The following is a 22,842-nucleotide window of genomic DNA, read 5'->3' as shown; positions in this document are numbered from 1 at the left end:
CAGATAATAAGTGCTGGCAACCATGTGGCAACATTGGAACCCTCCATACTCTCCTGGTGGGAATGCAAAAAGGTGCAGTCCACTATGGAAAACGGACAGTTCTTCAAAAGGTTAAACATAGTACTACCCTATGACCTAACAATTCCATGATTAGTCAAATATACAAGAGAAATGAAAACCTATGTCCGTAAGTTGTATGCAAATGTTCCCAGCAGCATTGTTCAAAATAGCCAAAAGTGGAAACAACTCAAATGTCCATAAACTGATAAATGGAGAAAAACATGTGGTCTGTCCATACATTGAAATATTATTTGGCAATAAAAAGGACAGTCCTGATACTTGCTACAACATGGACGAACCTTGAAAACATTCTAAGCATAAGACAGATATCAATACACAAGAGATATCTATTAAGAAAAAAAAAAAAGCCGGGCGCAGTGGCTCACACCTGTAATCCCAGCGCTTTGGGAGGCCGAGGCGGGCGGATCACCTGAGGCTGAGGCAGGAGAATTGCTTGAACCTGAGAGGCGGAGGTTGTGGTGAGCTGAGATCGTGCCATTGCACTCCAGTCTGGGTAACAAGAGCAAAACTCCGTCTCAAAAAAAAAAAAAGTTGGGTGGGGTGGCTCACACCTGTAATGCCAGCACTTAGAGAGGCTGAGGCAGGCAGATCGCTTGAGTTCGAGACCAACCTGGGCAATATGGTGAAAGCCCGTCTCTACCAAAAATACAAAAATTAGCCACCAGGTGTGGTGGTACGCACCTGTGGTCCCAGCTACTCAGGAGGCTGAGGTGGGAGAATTGCTTGAGCCCAGGAGGTGGCGGTTGCAGTGAGCTAAGATCACACCATTGCACTCCAGCCTGGGCAACAGGAGTGAAACTCTATCACAAAAAAAAAAAAAAAAAAAGAAGCAGCCAGATACAAAGAACACATATTGTATGACTCCATTTATTTGAAATACCCTAGGCTGGACGCAGTGGTTCAGACCTGTAATCCCAGTACTTTGGGAGGCCAAATCAGGAGGATTGTTTGAGCCCAGGAGTTCGAGATCAGTTTTTGTTTTTTTGTTGTTTTTTTTTTTTGATATGGAGTCTCACTCTGTCACCCAGGCTGAAGTGCAGTGGCGCGATCTCGGCTTATCACAACCTCCGCCTCCCGGGTTCAAGTTATTCTCCTGCCTCAGCCTCCTGAGTAGCTGGGATTACAGGCGCCCACTATTATACCTGGCTAATTTTTGTATTTTTTTAGTAGAGACAGGGTTTCACTATGTTGGCCAGGCTGGTCTCAAACTCCTGACCTCAGGTGATCCACCTGCCTCTGCCTCCCAAAGTGCTGGGATTAGAGGCGTGAGCCACCATGCCCAGTCCCGAGATCAGTTTGGGCAACATAGTGAGACCCCATCGCTACAAATAATAAAAAATTAGCCAGGCATCGTGGTACACGTCTGTAGTCTCAACTCCTTGGGAGGCTGAGGTAGGAGGATTGCTTCCACCCAAAAGGTTGAGGCTACAGTGAGTCATGATCACGCTGCCACTGCACTCTAGCCTGGGTGACAGTGAGACCCTGTTTCCTAGAAAAAAAAAAAGAAGAAGAAGAAGAAGAAAAGTAAAAAGAAGAAACACCCTCAACATGCTAAACATGTAAATCTATAGAGTCAGAAAGTAGGTTAGTGTTTGCCTAAGGCTGGAGGATGATTGGGAGAAAATGGTGAGTCTCTGCTAATGGATAAGGGGCTTATTTTGAGGGCAATGAAAATATTCTAAAATTAGGCTAGGTGCGGTGGCTCACGCCTGTAATCCCAGCACTTTGGGAGACCAAGGCGGGTGGATCACCTGAGGTCAGGAGCTCGAGAGCAGCCCGGGCAACATGGCGAAACCCCGTCTCTACTAAAAACACACACAAAATTAGCCAGGCGTGGTGGTGGGCACCTGTAGTCCCAGCTACTGGGGAGGATGAGGCAGAAGAACTGCTTGAACCCGGGATGTGGAGGTTGCAATGAGCCGAGATGGCACCACTACGCTTCAGCCTAGTCAATAGAAGGAGACTCCGTCTCAAAAACAAAATATAAAAAAAAAAGAAAACGAATCTTTTAAAACCACCAGATGGGCCGGGCACGGTGGCTCATGCCTGTAATCCCAGCACTTTGGAAGGCCGAGGGGGACGGATCTCCTGGGGTCAGGAGTTTGAGACCAGTCTGGCCAACATGGTGAAACCCTGTCTCTACTAAAAATACAAAACTTAGCTGGGTGTGGTGGCAGCTACTCGGGAGGCTGAGGCAGGACAACTGCTTGAACCTGGGAGGCAGAGGTGGCAGTGAGCTGAGATCACGCCATTGCACTCTAGCCTGGGCCACAGAGTGAGACTCCATCTCAAAACAAACAAACAAACAAAAAGTAAATAGCTGGCATTACAACCATTCTTCTTACCTTTTTGTAGTTTGCAGGTTTTATATTTGAGCTTTTCATAATATTTTTCTTAAGGATATATTAATATAATGTATATTTTCCTATTTTTTCCTGCTATGTAAACATTGCTGTTTGGTCAGATGAAGGAGGGAGCCCTGCCCTAGGACAGGGGAGGGGAGGAGGAAGGCGACCTCAACCCAGGTCCCCTGTTCACCCTGGGTTCAGGCTCTCACCCAGGTAGCTCCTCTGTTTGAAAGCTCTAAGCCCTTCCACTCTCCTCTTCAGGGCTACCCCGCCACACAGCCTCTTCCTTGTCTTGTGTTCCCTTCGGCGGGGTCACACCCGCACCTGGGGTCACTGCCCCCTTCCTCTGGTCGAGGGTTGGGGGGAGTGTCCCCTCCTCTCTCGGCCGGAGTCACAGTTCCACACGCAGGGGTCCTTCCTGCCCTCCTCACCCCAGGGGTCACACCCCTCGGAGGAGGGAGGTCATCGGCCACAGGCGGAGGCCTCAGTTTCCCACGCTACGGGGCTCACACGTGTCCGGCCTGCGACGCTCTCTCCCTTGGCCGAGGTCCCAGTTTCCCGCCCAGGAGTCCTCGGTCCCTCCCCCCGAGGCCGCCAGACCCTCCTCCAGAGCCCCGCGGTCCGCCCCGGGGGCTCCAGGCCAGTCCCCGCCGTCCCCCGGGGCGAGCCCGCGAGAGGCCTCGTGCAGCTGGCAGCCCCGCCCCGGCGCCCGCCTGCTCTTCTCGCGGGTCTGGACCGCGAGCGCGGGGGCCGACGGGTCGCCGCCGCGCCAGGCCGGGTGGGGCGGGATGGCGGCCACCGCGCTGCTGGAGGCCGGCCTGGCGCGGGTGCTCTTCTACCCGACGCTGCTCTACACCCTGTTCCGCGGGAAGGTGCCGGGTCGGGCGCACCGGGACTGGTACCACCGCATCGACCCCACCGTGCTGCTGGGCGCGCTGCCGTTGCGGAGCTTGACGCGCCAGGTGAGCCGGGCCGGGGAGCCCGGGCCCCTGCCCCGTCCCCGCCGCTCCGTCCCTGTCGGGCCGCTGGGGTCTCCACCGTCTCTGCTGAACCACCTCTTTGCCTCGGCAGCTGGTCCAGGACGAGAACGTGCGCGGGGTGATCACCATGAACGAGGAGTACGAGACGAGGTTCCTGTGCAACTCTTCACAGGTGAGGGACCCGGCTGAGGGGCAGGCTCGGGGGCCCGCTCCCCTCGCCCACCGCCCTGGGCCCGGGACGGCTAGAGAAGTGTGGGGGAGGTCACCATGCCCCAGAGCCAGGTGTCTCAAGCTGCTTTGCCTCCGGTCTGTGCCTCTAAACGGCACCTGGAGGTAGGCTAGAAGCTGTGAACGGCGTTTATTTAAAAGTTCAAGTTGGGCCGGGCGCGGTGACTCACGCCTGTAATCCCAGCACTTTGGGAGGCGGGAGGAGGAGGCGGGCAGATCACTTGAGCCCAGGAGTTCCTGAGCAGCCTGGGCAACATGGCGAGGCTCCCGTCCCTACAGAAATACAAAAAGTAGCCGGGAGTGGTGGCGTGCGCCTGTACTCCCAGCTACTTGGGAGGCTAAGGCAGGAGAATCACTTTAGCCCGGGAGGTGGAGGTTGCAGTGAGCCCACATGGCGCCATTGCATTCCAGCCCAGCCTTGGGCGACAGGAGTGAAACAGTGTCTCAAAAAAAAAAAAAAAAAAAAAAAGTGCAAGTTAACAAAGCCTGATTTCTCCTTTGTGAACAAATGTAATGTATTCTTATTCCGGTAACCAAAATCAGAAACTAAAATTGAAAGGCAACTTTCCTATGCCTTCCTGATTTCATTCATTCTTTCTACACTTTGAGTTCTGAGTATGGGTCAGCATTCCCAGTGTTAGGGATTCCAGGTGAAGGCCCTGCCAACTATAAGACGAAAAGCACCCCCTTAACACGCTCCCCTCCCCAAATATTTCATAAAACTATCCATTGAAAACTGGAGAGTTCATTTGGCTCTGATTTGGGGGAATTTTTAGTCATATATTAGAAATCATGGTGGAACTCCAAAGTTCTATCATAACAAAGTTTAGGCCTAAAACATAACTTTCATTAAATGTGACTGGCCTGTTTGTGGAATCTTCCACAATGGTTATTAGAAGATGTTATCTACAATCTGAGCTATTTGATTTTTTTTAAAATGTTGCCCTATCTTTGTAGCGTTTGGCATCTAATAGCACTAAACAATTATCTTTCTCATTTGTTTTACTGATACAGCATGATGAAGATACTATTATTTCAACCTGAGGATTTTTTGAAACCTTGAAAATATTTGTGACTTGGCCGGGCGTGGTGGCTCTCACGCCTGTAATCCCAGCACTTTGGGAGGCTGAGGTGGGTGGATCACCTGAGGTCAGGAGTTTGAGATCAGCCTGGCCAAAATGGTGAAACCCCGTCTGTACTAAAATCACACAAAAAAATTAGCCGGGTGTGGTGGCAGGCACCTGTAATCCCAGCTACTTGGGAGGCTGAGGCAGGAGAATCGCTTGAACCCGGGAGGCAGGAGTTGCAGTGAGCCGAGATTGCATCACTGCATGCCAGCCTGGGTGACAGAGTGAGTCTCCGTCTCAAAAAAAAGAATTACTGATCTTCATTTAGAACCATAAAGTCTCTGATACTCATTATTTAGAGGTTAATAACGAGTAGCTGGAGCATATCTGAAGCCTTAAAGCATAAAGTTTGCCCAATTGCCAGAGACCTTATTTCTCCTATTTCTTTTTTTTTTTTTGAGACAGAGTCTCACTCCATTGCCCAGGCTGGAGTGCAGTGGTGCAATCTCAGCTCACTGCAACCTCTGCCTCCTAGTTCAAGTGATTGTCCTGCCTCAGCCTCCCGAGTAGCTGGAATTACAGGTGCCCGCCACCATGCCTGGCTAATTTTTGTATTTTTTATGGAGATAGGGTTTCGCCATGTTGGCCAGAGTCGTCTCGAACTCCTGACCTCAGGTGATCTGCCCTCCTCAGCCTCTCAAAATCTAGGATTACAGGCGTGAGCCACCGCACCTGGCCACCTATTTCTTCTTTGTAAGTGATAACATTGCACTAATGAAGTCAGTGCATTGTTTTATTTTTGTTTTTGTTTTTGAGACAGAGTCTTGCTCTGTCACCCAGGCTGGAGTGCAGTGGTGTGATCTCGGCTCACTGCAAGCTCCGCCTCCTGGGTTCATGCCATTCTTCTGCCTCAGCTTCCCGAGTAGCTGGGACTACAGGCGCCCGCCACCACGCCCGGCTAATTTTTTTGTATGTTTAGTAGAGACGGGGTTTCACCGTGTTAGCCAGGATGGTCTAAATCTCCTGACCTCGTGATCTGCCCACCTTGGCCTCCCAAAGTGCTGGGATTACAGGCATGAGCCACCGTGCCCAGCCCATTGTTTTAATTTTAAAGTGATAACCCTATTTTCTACCATGTGTTCCCTCAAAAAACAGTGGTAAAAAAGAGACTTATGGACAGAGAAATAGAAAGCCTTGGCAAAATATTGTGCCCCAAATCTGCAGCTGAATCACTACACAGGTGCCAAAGTTATGTGAAAAAAAGTTACACTGGCTGGGCCTAGTGGCTCATGCCTGTAATCCCAGCATTTTGGGAGGCTGAGACAGGAGGATGGCTTGAGGCTAGGAGATTGAGACCAGCCTGGGCAACATAGCGAGACCCCCATCTCCACACACAAGAAATAACACAATTAGCCAGGCACAGTGGCGTGCAGCTGTAGTCACAGCTACTGGGGAGACTGAGACTGAGGTGGGAGGACTGCTTGAGCTTAGGAGTTTGAGGCTGCAGGGAGCCATGATTGCATACCACTGCTCTCTGACCTGGGCGACATAGCAAGATCGTGTCTCTAAAATAAAAAAATATATATTTTTGAGATGTTGTTTTGCTCTTGTCTCCCAGGCTGGAGTACAATGGTGTGATCTCTGCTCACTGCAACCTCTCCCTCCTGAGTTAAACAATTCTCCTGCCTCAGCCTCCCTAGTAGCTGGGATTACAGGCATCCGCCACCACACATGGCTAATTTTTGTATTTTTAGTAGAGACAGGGTTTCACCATGTTAGCCAGGCTGGTCTCGAACTCCTGACCTTAGTTGATCTGCCCGCCTTGGCCTTGCAAACTGTTGGGATTACAGGCCTGAGCCACCATGCCCGGCCAAAATAAAATGTTAAGATGTTTGCAGCTGAATTTTTTGCAGCTAAAATGTATATAGCTAATATCTTGCAGCTAAATATTCAAGTACCCAAAGGGTAGTTTAAGAACACTTTACCTGCTGGTGTGGTGGCTCACACCTGTAATCCCAGCACTTTGGGAGGCTGAGGTGGGTAGATCACCTGAGGTCAGGAGTTTGAGACCAGCCTGGCCAATATGATGAAACCCCGTCTCTATTAAAAATACAAAAATTAGCCAGGCTTGGTGGTGCATGCCTGTAGTCCCAGCTACTTGGGAGGCTGAGGCAGGAGAATCGCTTGAAACTGGGAGGTGGAGGTTGCAGTGAGTTGAGATCACGCCACTGTACTACAGCCTGGGCAACAGAGCGAGACTCTGTCTTAAAAAAAAAAAAAAAAAAAAAGGAACACTTTAAATCTTGGACAAAATTCTAACTCAGCAGCATAGCTGTTTGATGAAAAACCAACCAGGTAGGCCAGCCATTTTAAAGACATTTCTGTCCTCACCTGGAACGGGAAAAAAAGCATTTCTGTAAGAAGTTTCTATTTTAGAAAACAGGCAACAGTGTATTCCCATTGTAGTAAACCCTGAAACTTGCTTGTTGCTTTGCTTCCTCTTGGGAGCCCCTTATCATCCCACCCACATTAGGTTTTTTTCATTCTCTTTTTCATACTGGTGGACCTGGTTCCAGGAGTGGAAGAGACTAGGAGTCGAGCAGCTGCGGCTCAGCACAGTAGACATGACTGGGATCCCCACCTTGGACAACCTCCAGAAGGGAGTCCAATTTGCTCTCAAGTACCAGTCGCTGGGCCAGTGTGTCTACGTGCATTGTAAGGCTGGGCGCTCCAGGAGTGCCACTATGGTGGCAGCATACTTGATTCAGGTACAAAAGTTCTTTTTGGGCTTGGCATCGTGGTACACGCTTATAATCCCAGCACTTTGGGAGGCTTGAGGTGGGAGGATGGCTTGAGCCCAGGAGTTTGAGACCAGCCTGGGCAACATGGTGAAACCGTCTCTACAAAAAATACAAAAAGTTAGCTCAATGTGGTGGTGTGCACCTGTAGTCCCAGCTACTTGGGAGGCTGAGATGGGAGGATCACCTGAGCCCAGTAGGTAGAGGCTGCAGTGAGCCATGATTTGTGCCACTGCACTGCAGCATAGCCGACAGAGTGAAACTCTGTCTCAAAAAAAAAAAAAAAAGTCTTTCTGGTCCCATTTATAGCAGATTTCCAGAACTTCAATAGCATGGTCTACTGGTGGGCCTTGTTGGAAGGAGCTGTGTGCTTGATTTCAGGCTGTTGGGAGGTAGTTTGGTATGATGGAAAGCACCTGAGCCTTGTGACAGGGTAACCTGGGGCTCTGCTGCCTGCCAGCGAGGATCAGCAAAAGTGACTTCTGCCTTATCCTGTTTTCTCAAACTAAATGTATTATGAAGTTTAAATAAGAAATTACATCAAGTGCTGGCCTACAGCAGACACTCTAAAAATGGAGTTGCAAAAGCTATTCAACCCCAGCAAAAGGCTAGACACTTGTTCTAATACCATGTCAGCAAACAATACCATAGATAATAGTGCTGATCATTTTCAGCTTTATAGTACTCAAGTTTCTTCAAGTATTCCAGAATAAAGTTCTGGATATTAGTTTCTGGAAACAGGCTCCAAACGGATTCTGCCTATTAATTTGTCATGAGTGGCAGGTGGGATGCTTTAAAAATATTTAGGAGAAACAAATACCCTGTAGTCCATCATCATTTTGTAACTTAGGTTACAAGTTACAAAATGCCTGGCTCCCACAGAGCATCTTCTAAGTCATGTGAATAGCTAAGTCTGGCCTTGTGTTACTGTGGACTAGTGTGTATATAGTTGAGTAATACTAAAATTTTGGTCATAAGGACTCTGCTGGAAGCAGGGTCTCAGGAGGGTATTTTGCACCAAATGAGAATTGAACTAGCAAGCTAGAAATCTGTATTTTCTTGGTTCTGTTTTCTAAACCAATGAGTATCCTCAGGACATGTTAACCCTCCTATTTAAATTATGAGTTACTTGTTTTTCTAGCCATGGTGACAAGTTGCATAAAAACATCTATTGCATACTCGTTCCTAGAAATTCTTGTAACCAAAAGCCCAGCTCGGAGAGGACGTGAAGTAGGCCGAGACAGTCTTGAACTTAGGATCTCAGCTTCCCATGTGCAACTTTCTTTCTCTAGGATTTGGCAGAGCAAGAATAGGGTAGAAAGACTTGACTTTCCACCTGACCTGTTGCACAGTATTGTGAGACTGGCTGACTGCAGTGGTTACAGTACTCTCCCATTTGTAATACAAGAGGCATGATTTTTAATGCCTCCAAAATGGAGTTTCCAAAGAAATGAAATTCTCAGAGTCCTTTAGCACCTGCTCATGGGTCAAGGGCACCTTGACACCTGCTTCTTTCTTTCTCTGCTGATTTCCCAACCCTGTACTTCAGGTGCACAAATGGAGTCCAGAGGAGGCTGTAAGAGCCATCGCCAAGATCCGGTCATACATCCACATCAGGCCTGGCCAGCTGGATGTTCTTAAAGAGTTCCACAAGCAGATTACTGCAGGGGCAGCAAAGGATGGGACTTTTGACATTTCAAAGACATGATGTATGTCTCAAGACACTCCTGCTTGATACAGAATAAAAAAAGCTTAACAGGACCAACAGGGCTTAAGCCCAGACTTGACGTAACAGAAATGTGCCAATAGGTAATAGGTAATTTTTCTTTCTCTGACTTGTTTTGTTTTCTTGAAATAACACTGTTGTGTGGCTAGAAAGGAAAAGATTTAGTGTGGCTTGTATTCATGGGATACAGGACATGGATGGGGCTATCGTCTTTTCTTGAATAGGGCTAAAGAAGTATTTTAACAAAAATCTATTATGTACCTAATATTGTGCCTAATAATATTTAGCACCACAACTCAAAAAACATTTAGCACTTGAAAAAAGGAGACTCAGCTCTGGCTCTTTGCCACTGTCAGAATCTGAGTCTCACTGGCCCTATGGAGTAGGGATCCCACCTGGAGAAGTGGGAGCATGGGCTGCAGTCAGGACTGCTGCAGACTGAGCCATGTAATGGTACGTAATGAGTCCCCCTGAGGGAATGAAACACCCTCACCCCTTCAAAGTCACCCCTTCAGAATTCAACACAGACACACATATCCCTTCAAAAACTTTTATTTGTATCAACAATTCCTAGCTCTTGGCTTAGCTTAGAGCTTTTAAAAGAGCAGACACCTTATATATTTGAGCTTGAAAAAGTTTCTGCTATTAATCAGAAGTCATCATTTCTATTTTCTGGCTTACCCCTTGGAATAAGCCAAAAATAAAACCAAAGTTACATTTCCCGACAGATGGATGAGAAAACAATAGAAGGAACGTCCTGAATTCTAGAGTTGACTCTTGCTGGTGAAGTACACCTTCAGCTTGCTCCATTCTCCTAAGTAAAGCCTGAAGGAAAACTCTCAACACCTAATTCTTCGTGGAAAAATGATCTACTAGCCATTTCACAGGCTATAGAACAAAAGTACAATTGGGCATCTTTCCTTATGTCCTGGGATCAGGGGTGCTTGTATTTAACATTGATCAGGTAAAGAGGAGAGGCTGTGCCTAAGGTCTGAGAAAAGGCTTGCTCTAAGCAAGCTGTGATGAGGCACAGGATGACTAGGGGATGGCAGAGAACAGGCTGGCCTACTGTCAGTTCAAGCAACCAGCTGAGCAGCAGCAGTCTAAAAAGCCCCAAACAGAACACCTCCATGGGTTCAGGGAAGGGCTGAGGCACTGCCTTTCTAGTATGTGCCAAAAAAAACATAACTCTGAATTGGGGCCCAGGGTACTTTGAGTTTGTATGGGGAGGGAAAAGGAGTGAGCAGCTCTTCTCCCCTCCCCACAGCCTTAGGCCAACACAAACTGCAAATTGGTAAGCAGCACCTTAATACCTCTTGTGACAGTTACGGCTGAAGTGGCAGGGTCAAGCTTGTAGGTGTTGGCATCCCCCTTTTTATATCGGTCCCGGAAGACATAGATGCTCCCGTTACAGCTGGCAATCTTCCAGAGGGATGGGGCAGAGCTCCAGGCCTCAGGAAGGCAAAGCCGGGTGAAGCTGTCTAGCAAGGGATTGTAGCACACCAGGGAGTCCCCTTCAGCCACGATGAACACCAGATCTTTATGCACAGCTGCGTGCATGCGACCTGCAAAGGGCAGCACATAGGGCTTCACATGGCATTTGTCTGTCTCTGTGTCAAAGCACTGGATGAGTCGGGAAGGTTTGGTAAAGAAGTCCAGATCATTCTCCTCCCCCCCTAGTAAGTAGATGATCCCGTTGAGGTTGGCACCAGCAGCCCCTGACACAGCCACCTCTAGCTGGGTTGTCTCTGTCCACACGTTATCACCTACACGATAATAAATGACTGCGTTGGAGAGGGTATCTTGCAGTGTCTTTCCACCCAGTGAATATATGGCATCTTTCCCGGGCACAGACACCAGGGTGTGCTGGAGCCGGTCCCGAGGCAAAGGAGCACACCACTCCCAGTCAACGGTGGCATTGTTGCACTTCCACATGCGCCGTGGGATGGACCCTCCCACCACATACAAGTCTCCACCATGCTTGCAGGCTGCAGTGATCTGGTGGCACAAACTGTTTTGGCCACTTACACTGATGGAGTCATCTTCTGCACAGTGCAAGGACACAGCCAATGAGTGGGTACGAGATGACTCTTTCCCAATCAGGTAAATGTGCACATTCTCCCCAATTTCCTATTGGCAAAATTAAAATTATATGATAGCTGTTAAGTTCTAGGCTAAGGCTCAGCTAAGACACATATCCTTAAGATCCTGGCATTCACACTTGTTCCTAGCTTTACCATACTACTCTCTAATTACTGTATGGCATCCAACTTTCCTCTGGTCACTTTCTTTGAGGCAATTTATGTCGGGCGGAGAATCTGTTGTATTCATCCTTGTAGCTTTTAAAAAACTCTCATAAGCTAGTGCTTTAGACAAAGGGTGATTAAGATTGTTAACTTGATGCAAGTAGTTCTCAAGGAACTTTGAAAGCTCATAGATTGGTGGTTCTAGGGTTACAAAGACATCCTTCTCCCCAGCTCATATCAACTTCAAGCCAGAGATAACTTATGAAAAAAATAAATAAATAACTATAAAAAATGAAAAAAACAGAGATGGCCAGGCACGGTGGCTCACACCTGTAATCTCAGCACTTTGGGAGGCCGAGGTGGGCAGATCACCTAAGCTCAAGAGTTCAAGACCAGCCTGACCAATATGGTGAAACCCTGTCTCTACTAAAAATACAAAAATTAGCCGGGCATGGTGGTATGCGCCTGTGGTCCCAGCTATTCAGGAGGCTGAGACAGAAGAATTGCTTGAACCCGAGAGGTGGAGGTTGCAGTGAGCTGAGATCATGCCACTGCACTCCAGCCTGGGCGACGGAGTGAGACTCTGTCTCAAAACAAACAAACAAAACAAAAAACAGAGACGACCATTCATAACCTGGCCATCAAAACGAGGCCAGGTTAGGCCAGACGCATTGGCTCACGCCTGTAATCCCAAGACTCTGGAAGGCCAAGGCGGGTGGATCACCTGAGGTCAGGAGTTCGAGACCAGCTTGGCCAACATGGTGAAACCCCATCTCTACTAAAAATACAAAAATTACCTGGGCGTGGTGGTGGGCACCTGAAATCCCAGCTACTCGGGAGGCTGAGGCAGAAAAATTGCTTGAACCCAGGAGGTGGAGGTTGCAGTGACCCGAGATCGCACCATCGCACTCTAGCCTGGGTGACAAGAGCGAAACTCCATCTCTCTCTCACGCACACACACACAGACGCACACACACACACAAAGAGGCCAGGTTAGGCCAGGCACAGTGGCTCACACCTGTAATCCCAGCATTTTGGGAGGCAGAGGCGGGCGGACCATTTGAGATCAGGAGTTCCAGACCAGCCTGGCCAACATGGTGAAACCCCATCTCTACTAAAAATACAAAAATTAGTCAGGTGTGGTGGCAGCACCTGTAATCCCAACTACTTGGGAGGCTAAGGCAGGAGAATAGCCTGAAACTGGGAAGTGGAGGTTGCAGCGAGCTGAGATTGAGCCACTGCATTCCAGCCTGGGTGACAAAGTGAGAATCCATCTTTAAAAAAAAAAAAAAAGCCAGGCGCGGTGGCTCACGCCTGTAATCCCAGCACTTTGGGAGGCGAAGGCAGGCGGATCATGAGGTCAAGAGATCGAGACCATCCTGGCTAACACAGTGAAAAACCCCATCTCTACTAAAAATACAAAAATTAGCCGGGCATGGTGGTGGGTGCCTGTAGTCCCAGCTACTAGGGAGTCTGAGGCAGGAGAATGGCGTGAACCTGGGAGGCGGAGCTTGCAGTGAGCCGAGATCGCACCACTGAACTCCAGCCTGGACGACAGAGCAAGACTCCATCTCAAAAAAAAAAAAAAAAAAAGAGGCCAGGTTAACTGATGGCAAGAATGCATGGAGAGTATGCAGTCTCAACAACTAAGAGATTTGCCTTACCTTCAAGCTTGTCCTGAGTGACTCTGCAAAAGCCTCTCTTTCCTCTTTATTAAAGTTGATCCAGGCTTCTATTGCCTCTGTTGGGTTCTGAGAACATGGAACTCCATCTGTGAGAGCCAGAAGAAAGGCATGGTCAATGACAATCCGAAAGAGAGATTCAGAGTAAGGGACTTTAACGATGTGAACCACTTTATTAGACTACTGCTGGGCATGTGTATATGTGTACATGCATACGTACACATATACATGAAATTAACCTAAAATTGCTTTTTTGTTTTTTTTTAGGCAGGGTCTCACCCTGTCGCTCAGGCAGAAGTGCAATGGTGTAATCACCATCACTGTGGCCTCAATCTCCTGGGCTCAAGCAACCCTGCTTCAGCCTCCCGAGTAGCTGGGACTACAGGTGTGCACCACCACGCCTGGCTAATTTTCTTATTTTCTGTATAGACAAGGTCTCACTGTTGTCCAGGCTGGTCTCAAACTCCTGGTATCAAGCGATCCTCCCTCCTTGGCCTCCCAAAGTGCTGGGATTACAGGCATGAGCCACCATGCCTGGCATGCCTTGCTTTTTTTTTTTTTTTGAGGCGGAGTCTCACTCTGTCGCCCAGGCTGGAGTGCAGTGGCGTGATCTCGGCTCACTGCAAGCTCCACCTCCCGAGTTCAGGCCATTCTCCTGCCTCAGCCTCCCGAGTAGCTGGGACTACAGGCACCTGCCACCATGCCCGGCTAATTTTTTGTACTTTCACTGTGTTAGCCAGGATGGCCTTGATCTGACCTCGTGATCTGCCTGCCTCAGCCTCCCAAAGTGCTGGGATTACAGGCGTGAGCCACCGTGCCTGGCCCGTGCCTTGCTCTTTTTTAAAGATAGTCTCATGTGTTACATGAGCCCTCAAAAAGTTGGGTAAAGACTCATAACTGTTCCTCTCCATGGAAATCTTTAGTAAAAGGCAGAAGATTTATGCAATCTGAAGAGAAACCAGGGTAAGTGCCTTACTTTTTTAAATCAAAATGGATGGCTCGATATGCTCCCATCTGCCATGGAAGCAACCTACTAAGCTACAGAGCTCACACCATTTTTTTTTTTTGAGATAGAATCTTGCTCTGTTGCCTAGGCTGGAGTGCAGTGGCGTGATCTGGGCTCACTGCAACCTCTGCCTGCGGGTTCAAGTGATTCTTCTGCCTCAGTCTTCCCAAGTAGCTGAGACAACAGGTGCAAGCCACCATGCCCGGCTAATTTTTATATTTTTTGTGGAGACGGGATTTTGCCATGTTGGCCAGGGTGGTCTTGAACTCCTGACCTCAGGTGATCCACCCACCTCGGCCTCCCAAAGTGCTGGGATTACAGGCGTGAGCCACCGCGCCTGGCCAACCTCACGCCTTAAGTGTGGTTATATCTCACTTGCAAGGTTAGGGTTGTCCTAACGTTGGCCCGTCACTAAAAACGTTTTGAGTCTTAGATATGTTGCCTCATCACCAATTTACATAGGTAATTAGACCCACTGGGACATACGAAGTACAGGATAGAGAATAATACAAATCACTCCTCACTGCTTTGTGTGGTTAAGTGTTGTGCTTTAATTTTCCTGACTTCTTCCTCGAACGCACTGTGTCTCTGACAGCAATTACACTGAATCTCAACTCAGTCTTTCTCAGCAGGTTATCTCAGAATGCAGGAATAATAATGTAAACTAACACCAGGAAACTTGAGGGTTCCTTTCTCCTAAACTAGAACATTCACTGAACATCACAGCCAAGTAACTGGGTATGGTGTGTCCCCTCCCTAAACTTACCCGAGATGATGTCTGTGAGTAAGTGGTGGGGCAAGTGGAGAAATTCCTCTGTATTCTGCAGCTGGGCCAGGTGGGTCTTGGCACAGTGCTTGGCAGCAGTATAGAGCTCAGGATCACTGTGCCGATCTGCCAGCCACATCACCTGAAGGCAGTTTCCCACTTGCACTGTGCGGGCCAAAAACCGAGAGCATTCCTCAAAGAGAGATGTCAGCTGATACATGTCTGACACCTCATAAATTTCCTGCAACTCCTCAGCTCGAAGTTTCACAGTCCCATGGTAGATATAATCAACCAGGAGCTGGAAAACAGACTCGCTGACATCCTGCAGCACGATCACCCGGTTGTGGGCCTCCTTCAGGTTGGAAGTGAACATGGATCGGAAGAAGCAGCTCTGAGCTGAGAGGACCAGCCGATGGAGCTGAAACTCCCGGCCTTCCACCGAAATGGTGACATCAGCAAAGAGCTCCTCCTCTAGACACAGTTTCATGATGCCTTGAGCCACACGGCCTGAGTGTGACCGATCTTTAAAAGTGTAGTTCACAAAGTAGTTCTCATCCATGGATGCTCCAGGCTCCTCTGGTGATTCCATGCTAGCCAACTTCTCTCTCTGCCAGCTGTCTGCAAAGCAACACCACCTTGAGTAACCTGAGGAATTCACAGCCATAGTCTGTGAATCCAACTGTCCAACTCAGGGAGGGAAAAGGAAGAAGTGTGAGCAAAGTGGGTCCAGATTGGCCTTAGACCTGGCCGTGTCCATGATGTCCCTGACGCTATCCTTTAACCAAATCTGGGTTCGTTCTCCCCAGTGGCGCCCCTCCGCTGATGAAATAAATAAAAGTTCCAACTCTGGGTGTTTTCCTGAGAAAACACGGAATAATTCCTTTCCATGATGTTAACAAAAGACTTGGGATTTAGGTCAATATATGAAAGCAAAGGGCTGGGGGAGGCCTGTGATCGTAAAAGCCTTACTAACCAAATAACTGGGGCATAAAACTAGTGAAGCTCAGGGGCAGCAGAATCAGACAAAAAGGCCCCCCCGCCCCGGCCTAGTGGCGCATGGAGTTAAGACGCTGCATATGAAGCCTGGCCTGGGACATCCGTGGGTCTTACATTTGCTGTCTTCCGAGCTGCTTCCCCCACACTTCCCCGCTCGCTCGAAAAACTCCCTATGGCTGCGTCCCAGAACTCGAGTCCATCCGCCCCCAGGCCGGGGCACTGGGAGGCCCAGCGCCCTGTGCAATGTCCCCGCTCCACCTTGAGTCGTCTTGGAAACGGTCGCCAGGGAAGCCGTTCTTCCCGCTCAGGCCCGCCCGCCCTCGTCAAAAGCTTGGCTCAGAGAGCGGGGGAGGGGTGTGTAGCGTAGAACCCAGAACGCCCGCCCCTTCCCCTCCTCTCACCCGTCTGGTTCTTCAGCGTCCTCGCCTTCTCTCTAGGCTCTGCCACACGGAGCTAGGACCACGCTCACTTCACGATTTCCCTACCTGCCTGTCTCGCTTTCTCACCTGCGTTCCCTCCTTTCATCCCGGAGCCCGGAACCTCCGCTTCCGGCTCCACGTCCGCCCGGAAGAAGATCTGCTGCACACTTTCGCTTCCGGTCCGTGCCCTTGGGGCTCCGTGTCCTGCTGTCTTTCCGTGCGCTGCCTGGTCTGCGTCTGAGTAACATGGCGGCGGGGGCGGCGGCGGCAGCCAGGCTGTGGTGGCGCGGGATCGTGGGGGCCTCGGCGCTGACCAGAGGTGAGCAGGGGCAGCCAGTTGAGACCGGGGTCAGGCGCAGCGGCGTGCCCAGTGCAGAGAGCTCCTCAGGGCTCATCCCGCGCGTCTGTGCCTTTTATCTCCCTGTGCAGGGGCTGGGCGACCCTCGGGTCTGTTGCTGCCGCTGAGGCGGGAGAGCGCCGGGGCCGACACGCGGCGTGAGTATGTGCGGGCAGCGCTCTTCTCTGAACTATCGGCGGGGCCCCCTAGATGCCTGTCCTTGCCCTAGGATGCCCTTCCCTACGTCCTCCTGGCAAGTCTTGGAGATCTGACTTGCAGTGGTCTTCACCCTGCATGCAGAATCGAGCCCTCCCTGTGCCCTTAGGCCTCTGTTATGGCTGATTGTCCCTTGTCCGTTTCAATGATCCCCTTTTTGTCTGATTAAACTGTCAGCTCTGAAAGCAAGCAATATAACCTTTAGTCCTCAGAGCCCTGTAATAATAGTACCTCGCGGTAATTGAGTGCTTAATGTGTGTCTGGCACCTCGCTAAGCGTTTTAGTGAATGATCTTATTTCGTCCTCACAACAGCCTTATGGGGTAGATAGCATCTTACTCTTCTTACTATAGATCAGGAAACAGTCCAAAGAATTAAACTGCCCAGGGTCAGAGACCTAGTGAATGACAAAGTAGGCCTGCCTGCTGCCAGAGGCAGAAACACCTAACCATTATTCTGTAGCTTGTGATGTGTGAGTGCTCAGCGGTTTAGGGTTGCATGAATGAGTATGTACATATGATGTTACAGTCAAGATATACGGACTGGGAGTTTTCCCCTTTCCTGGGCCTCAGTTTTCTCATTGATACACACACACACACACACACACACACACACACACACACAGAGTAGGTTTCAAGGAGACACTCTGTGAGGGCTCTTCAAGCCTTGAAGTTCTTTGCTTGAGAACCTGATATAAACTTGCATGCAAAGGAGCTACAGAGAGGCAAAAGTTCTGGTTCCCATCCTCAAACAGCTCTTAGTCTGACAGGAGACTACTGCTTTAGCAGAAATGCAGGCAATGTGAGGGAAGAAACGTGGAGTAATTTTGAGAAGAGGTGAACACCCCAGCTGCTATAATAAGAGTCTTTCTGAGGACAGTGTAGTTAAGGTGGCACTTTCCCCAAGTTTTCATCACTCTGTTCCCTAGAAGGGAAACCTTTCACATGCACCTTTCTCAAGGTGCTTCAGGGAACCTTTCCTGGATTTGATATCCCTTACAAGCCCAAGAGACTGGATGCAGGGCTGGCTTTTGCCTTCTCTGTTTCTTTGTTAAATATGCCTTTTCCTTCCAGCCACTGTCAGACCACGGAATGATGTGGCCCACAAGCAGCTCTCAGCTTTTGGAGAGTATGTTGCTGAAATCTTGCCCAAGTATGTCCAACAAGTTCAGGTAATACTTGCTACTGTTATTTGGGTCTGGGCCAAGAAAGAACCATGTTCTCAGGGCATGTGGGAGTGGGCAGACTTGTTTCAAAGAAACTACGGACTCCTCCATCCCAAGCTTGGACTTTTCTCTCAGCATTAAACCAGGTGACTCCAGCTGAAGTTAGCTGTTCCCGCAGTAGCTCTTTGTTCCCTCTCCCCTCCCTTCCATGTGTGCAGGTGTCCTGCTTCAATGAGTTAGAGGTCTGTATCCATCCTGATGGCGTCATCCCAGTGCTGACTTTCCTCAGGGATCACACCAATGCACAGTTCAAATCCCTGGTTGACTTGACAGCAGTGGACGTCCCAACTCGGCAGAACCGTTTTGAGGTCAGTCGGGAGATTAAGAAGGTTTGGGGGGTCAGGGTATTAATTTCAGTTTGTAACATACAATAGAACACAGCAGTTAAACTGGGACCTCAGAGTCAAGTAGATCTCAAGTTTGGATCTTGGTTCTGCCACTGAATGGCTATGGGACCTCAGATAACTCAAATATTTTGTTTAATCTTTCTTTCTTTTTTTTTTTTTTTTTAGACGGAATCTTGCTCTGTTGCCAGGCTGGAGTGCAGTGGCATGATCTTGGCTCACTGCAACCTCCGTCTCCCAGGTTCAAGCGATTCCCCTGCCTCAGCCCCCTGAGTAGCTGGGACTACAGGTGCATGCCACCATGCCCGGCTAATTTTTTGTATTTTTTTAGTAAAGACTGGGTTTCACCATGTTGGCCAGGATGGTCTCGATTTCCTGACCTCGTGATCTGCCTGCCTTGGCCTCCCAAAGTGCTGGGATTACAAGCATGAGCCACCATGCCCGGCCCTTGTTTAATCTTTCCGAGCTTTCATTTTCTTACTGGGAAAATAAATATAAAGCTGTCCCTACCTTATAGAATGGTTGTAAGGATCCAATGAGATAGTTCAAGTAAATTGCTTGTACACAGTAAGTTTTCAGTACATTTAGCTATTAATATTTTACTGATTATCTACTGTTTGCCAGACTCTGGGATGGAGAGAGAAATAACATGAAGTATTTGTCCTCCAGGAGTTCCCTACACTCTAGTGAAGGAGAAAGACACCTAAACAGCTTACTGTAGTAACATATAATACAAAGGATATTAGAGGGATGCTTTAAGAAAGCACTTGGCCCTGTCTGGGAGGCTTCTTTGAAGAGAGAGAATGTTTGTGCTGAATCTAAACATATGAGTAGGAGACCAGGTAGCCTTCTGAGGTGGACCAGGGAAATATTCCTGACAAAGTGAACAGCATGAGCAAACACAGGCATGCTGACATGCTAAGCTACAGCTGTGGCCTGGGCCTTTGGAAGTAGTTGTAAGCATAGGAGAATCTTGAGGTGTTGAGGTTCAGAATAGAAGGCAGGGTCACAGGGCAGAACTGTCCCAACCAGGGACTCCCATCTCAGCCCTCCAGATCCTTCTGTTCTCCCTAGATTGTCTACAACCTATTGTCTCTGCGCTTCAACTCACGGATCCGTGTGAAGACCTACACAGATGAGCTGACGCCCATTGAGTCTGCTGTCTCTGTGTTCAAGGCAGCCAACTGGTATGAAAGGGAGGTGAGTTACCGGATATGGTGGACCTGCCTCTGGGCCACAGTTGCAGAACTGGTTGAGACTACGGGATGCAGTGTAGCCCCTTCCCCCTGTTGTTAGTCTTGATGGACTGACTGTTTGAGGGGGTCTCTCTCCTAGATCTGGGACATGTTTGGAGTCTTCTTTGCTAACCACCCTGATCTAAGAAGGATCCTGACAGATTATGGCTTCGAGGGACATCCTTTCCGGAAAGACTTTCCTCTATCTGGCTATGTTGAGGTAGGAGCCTTGGAACTGGGACAGCAGCCTCAGGGAGGGACTTGCAGGGAACCCAGGGGATCCCTGGGAATGGCAAGAAATATGGTCTGTGGATTGTGGTGGTTTAAGAGCATGGGCCCTGGATTCAGATCCTAGCTTCATTTTTGTAACCTGGGGCAAGTTACTTGGTTTGACTGTGACTCAGCTTTCTCATCTTAAAATGGCAATAATAATAGCACTTAACTAATAGATTCGTGGCTGGCATTAAATAATGTACGTGTAGGCTCACGCCTGTAATCCCAGCACTTTGGGAAGCCAAGACAGGAGGGAGTGCTTGAGTCCAGGAGTTCGAGAACAGCCTGGACAACATGGTGAAACCTCTTCTCTACAAAAAAATAGAAAAATTAATGGGGCGTGGTGGTGCATTCCTGTGGTCTGGGCTGCTCAAGAGGCTGAGGTGGGAGGATCACTTGAGCCTAGGAGGCGGAGGTTGCAGTGAGCTGAGATCACACCACTGCTCTCCAGCCTGGGCGACAGAGACCGTCTCTAAATAAATAAATGATATATGAAGCCCGCTGTATTGATGCTATGTGTGTGTGTCAGGGTCTCACTCTTGTCACCTAGGATGGAGTGCAGTGGTGCGATCATGGCTCACTGCAGTCTCGACCTCCCAGGCTCAAGTAATCCTCCCACCTCTCAGCCCTCCGAGTAGCTGGGACTACAGGCGTGCACCACCATGCCCAGCAAATTTTTGTATTTTTTGTAGAGACGGGGTTTCTCCATGTTTTCCAGACTGGTCTCGAATTCCTGGGCTCAAGTCATCTGCCCGCCTCAGCCTCTCAAAAGTGCTGGGATCACAGGTGTGAGCCACCGCACCTGGCCAGTGTTATCCATTATTGTAATGATCATTTGAATGATCAAGGCAGCCTTGAGGACACAGTCTGTCCCTAAAACCTGAAAGGAGAGGATTATTTTACCCTGCCCTGACTCTCTGGGAAGGCAGTGACGGGGAAGACACCAAATGTTTAGCCCTCAACAGTTACCTCTGAGGTGGCACCAGTAACGTGAATAAAGAATTTCAGTGGTGCTGCAGGTTATTTGCAGGAAGACAGTGTGTAATATTATCACTCGTGAATTTTATAGCAAAGTAACTTAGAAATGCAGAGATGTGGTGCTCCAGCCCTGCTCTTTTAGTCCCCAGTCACTCCTGCTGTGTTACTGCTTTGCATGCTCCTATTTCCCTCTTGGGCTACTTCTGGGCAGGGCTATCTCCCTTGCTTCTCCCTTTCACCCCACTCCTGCTATCTACCTCACCTGGTTTGCCTCTTCACTCTAGCACCCGATGATCCTTACCTTACCCATTTGATCCTCCGGTAACAAGAAAAGCTGTGTCAAATGTACTGCTTTAGATCTGGACTATGACTATGCCAGGGGCACAGGGCCTGAGGTTGTGTATCTGCCAGTTTAGGTTTACTCTTTTCAGCCACCGACTACTCCCTAATCCTGGGCCAATGCTTACCATTACCTTGTAAGAGTGTGTGGGTGGGTGAGCAGTCAGTTCGGAGCTCCTGAGGCGGGAGTGGTGAGCAGGGGAATCTGACTGGTGCTGGCAGGGCATGAGAGGTATCCTACATTTTGGAATCACACACTCGAGCTGGTTGGGATGTGATCTGACGGGTAACAGGTATGGATGGAGACTTACTGACAGAGGCTGGGACAGGAGTCAGTAACTGAGAGGAACGGGCTGGGGAAGTCACCAATAGCCTTGTGAAAAGTAGGCTCCTTTGTAGCTATAATAAGGACTTCCTTAGTGCTCAAGCCTGCCTTTTGCTCCTGCAGTTACGTTATGACGATGAGGTGAAGCGGGTGGTGGCAGAGCCGGTGGAGTTGGCCCAAGAGTTCCGCAAATTTGACCTGAACAGCCCCTGGGAGGCTTTCCCAGTCTATCGCCAACCCCCGGAGAGTCTCAAGCTTGAAGCCGGAAACAAGAAGCCTGAAGCCAAGTAGCTCCAGGGAAGGCATGTGGATCCTAGACAGCGCCTTATCTATGATTGAGTGTCCGTGTAAATAAATTCCTACTTAGACTTATCACTTCGTGTGTGCTTGTAATGGGGAGAAGTGATACTTTGAGGGGGACACAGGCAGGCAGGGGTGTTTCCCTTTCCTGCTCTCTTAGAGAGACACTACTAAACCAGGGAGTCTTTGATGGGTTTTTTGGTTTGTTTTTTTTTTTTTTGAGACAGTGTTTCGCTTTTGTTGCCCAGGCTGGAGTACAATGGCGCGATCTCAGCTCACCACAACCTCCGCCTCCTGGGTTCAAGTAATTCTCTTGCCTCAGCCTCCCGAGTAGCTGGGATTACAGGCGTGTGCCACCACACCTCGCTAATTTTGTATTTTTAGTAAAGATGGGGTTTCTCCATATTGGTCAGGCTGTTCTTGAACTCCCGACCTCAGGTGATCTGTCTGCTTTGGCCTCCCAAAGTGCTGGGATTACAGGTGTGAGCCACCGTGACCAGCTCTTTTATGTGTTTTTGAGATGGAGTCTCACTCTGTCACCCGGGCTGGAGTACAGTGGTGCTGTCGCAGCTTGCTGCAACCTCTGCCTCCCGGGCCCAAGCGGTTCTCCCACCTCAGCCTCCCAAGAAGCTGGGATTACAGATGCGTGCCACTACGCCCAGCTAGTTTTTATAGTTTTTGTAGAGATGGGGTTTCACCATGTTGCCCAGGCTGGTCTTGAACTCCCGGCCTCAAATGATCTACCCACACTGGCCTCCCAAAGTGCTGGGATTATAGGCGTGAGCCACCACACTCAGCCAAGGGTCTATTTTGATGGGACTAAAGAGTGTAGTTGCAGACCTAGTGGCCTGCAGGCATGGATGTATTTCTGAGAGGGATTCTGGAGCTGTAATTGAAAGTTCTCACAGTCCACAGGGTTCAGGATGGG

At 49.2% G+C, this 22,842-nt stretch overlaps 3 protein-coding genes and 1 non-coding gene across 10 annotated transcripts; 2 read left to right on the top strand and 2 right to left on the bottom strand.

Moving 5' to 3' along the window:
* Positions 1–1,445: 1,445 nt before the first annotated feature.
* Positions 1,446–11,027, top strand: PTPMT1 (protein tyrosine phosphatase mitochondrial 1). Of its 2 annotated transcripts, XM_055281604.2 has the most exons (4): positions 3,082–3,391; positions 3,501–3,581; positions 7,281–7,472; positions 9,052–11,027. In XM_055281604.2, the coding sequence occupies exons 1-4, from the start codon at positions 3,218–3,220 to the stop codon at positions 9,208–9,210; spliced, it is 606 nt and encodes a 201-aa protein (XP_055137579.1). In that variant the 5' UTR covers positions 3,082–3,217; the 3' UTR covers positions 9,211–11,027. The 2 variants fall into 2 exon arrangements, with proteins under 2 accessions (XP_055137580.1, XP_055137579.1); XM_055281605.2 differs by lacking the exon at positions 7,281–7,472 and having other exon boundaries at positions 1,446–3,581; positions 9,052–9,263.
* On the bottom strand, positions 9,765–16,591 carry KBTBD4 (kelch repeat and BTB domain containing 4). 6 transcript variants are annotated; one of them, XM_063640905.1, is made up of 4 exons: positions 16,431–16,591; positions 14,929–15,542; positions 13,139–13,245; positions 9,765–11,358 (listed from the first exon to the last, which is right to left on the bottom strand). In XM_063640905.1, the coding sequence occupies exons 1-4, from the start codon at positions 16,589–16,591 to the stop codon at positions 10,498–10,500; spliced, it is 1,743 nt and encodes a 580-aa protein (XP_063496975.1). In that variant the 3' UTR covers positions 9,765–10,497. The 6 variants fall into 6 exon arrangements, with proteins under 6 accessions (XP_063496975.1, XP_055137518.1, XP_055137515.1 ...); XM_055281543.2 differs by having other exon boundaries at positions 14,929–15,546; positions 16,431–16,580; XM_055281540.2 differs by having other exon boundaries at positions 14,929–15,615; positions 16,431–16,495.
* LOC129485638 (U5 spliceosomal RNA) lies at positions 14,006–14,123 on the bottom strand. The gene has a single exon (XR_008658754.1). It is a non-coding gene; the product is annotated as a U5 spliceosomal RNA (small nuclear RNA).
* NDUFS3 (NADH:ubiquinone oxidoreductase core subunit S3) lies at positions 16,527–21,986 on the top strand. Its single transcript, XM_055281600.2, has 7 exons — positions 16,527–16,662; positions 16,773–16,838; positions 17,969–18,066; positions 18,279–18,428; positions 19,539–19,664; positions 19,800–19,919; positions 21,738–21,986. Exons 1-7 carry the CDS (start codon positions 16,590–16,592, stop codon positions 21,903–21,905), a joined length of 801 nt encoding a protein of 266 aa, XP_055137575.1. The 5' UTR covers positions 16,527–16,589; the 3' UTR covers positions 21,906–21,986.
* The last annotated feature ends 856 nt before the right edge of the window (positions 21,987–22,842 follow it).

This window comes from Symphalangus syndactylus, chromosome 6 (genome assembly GCF_028878055.3).
Source record: "Symphalangus syndactylus isolate Jambi chromosome 6, NHGRI_mSymSyn1-v2.1_pri, whole genome shotgun sequence".
Classification (NCBI taxonomy): Eukaryota; Metazoa; Chordata; class Mammalia; order Primates; family Hylobatidae; genus Symphalangus; species Symphalangus syndactylus.
This window is presented reverse-complemented; position numbering and strand designations above follow the sequence as displayed.

Bases quoted from the DNA above. Each gene is read 5' to 3' on its own strand.
- KBTBD4 (XM_063640905.1), bottom strand. From the start codon at position 16,591: ATGTTACTCAGACGCAGACCAGGCAGCGCACGGAAAGACAGCAGGACA. The intron at 13,246-14,928 runs GTAAGTTTAGGG...TGGCTCTCACAG, and splicing joins ACTCACAGACATCATCTCGG to ATGGAGTTCCATGTTCTCAG. The intron at 11,359-13,138 runs GTAAGGCAAATC...TTTTGCCAATAG, and splicing joins CACTCAGGACAAGCTTGAAG to GAAATTGGGGAGAATGTGCA.
- PTPMT1 (XM_055281604.2), top strand. From the start codon at position 3,218: ATGGCGGCCACCGCGCTGCTGGAGGCCGGCCTGGCGCGGGTGCTCTTC. The intron at 3,392-3,500 runs GTGAGCCGGGCC...TTGCCTCGGCAG, and splicing joins TGCGGAGCTTGACGCGCCAG to CTGGTCCAGGACGAGAACGT. The intron at 3,582-7,280 runs GTGAGGGACCCG...ACCTGGTTCCAG, and splicing joins TCCTGTGCAACTCTTCACAG to GAGTGGAAGAGACTAGGAGT.
- NDUFS3 (XM_055281600.2), top strand. From the start codon at position 16,590: ATGGCGGCGGGGGCGGCGGCGGCAGCCAGGCTGTGGTGGCGCGGGATC. The intron at 18,067-18,278 runs GTAATACTTGCT...CCATGTGTGCAG, and splicing joins AGTATGTCCAACAAGTTCAG to GTGTCCTGCTTCAATGAGTT. The intron at 19,920-21,737 runs GTAGGAGCCTTG...TTGCTCCTGCAG, and splicing joins CTCTATCTGGCTATGTTGAG to TTACGTTATGACGATGAGGT.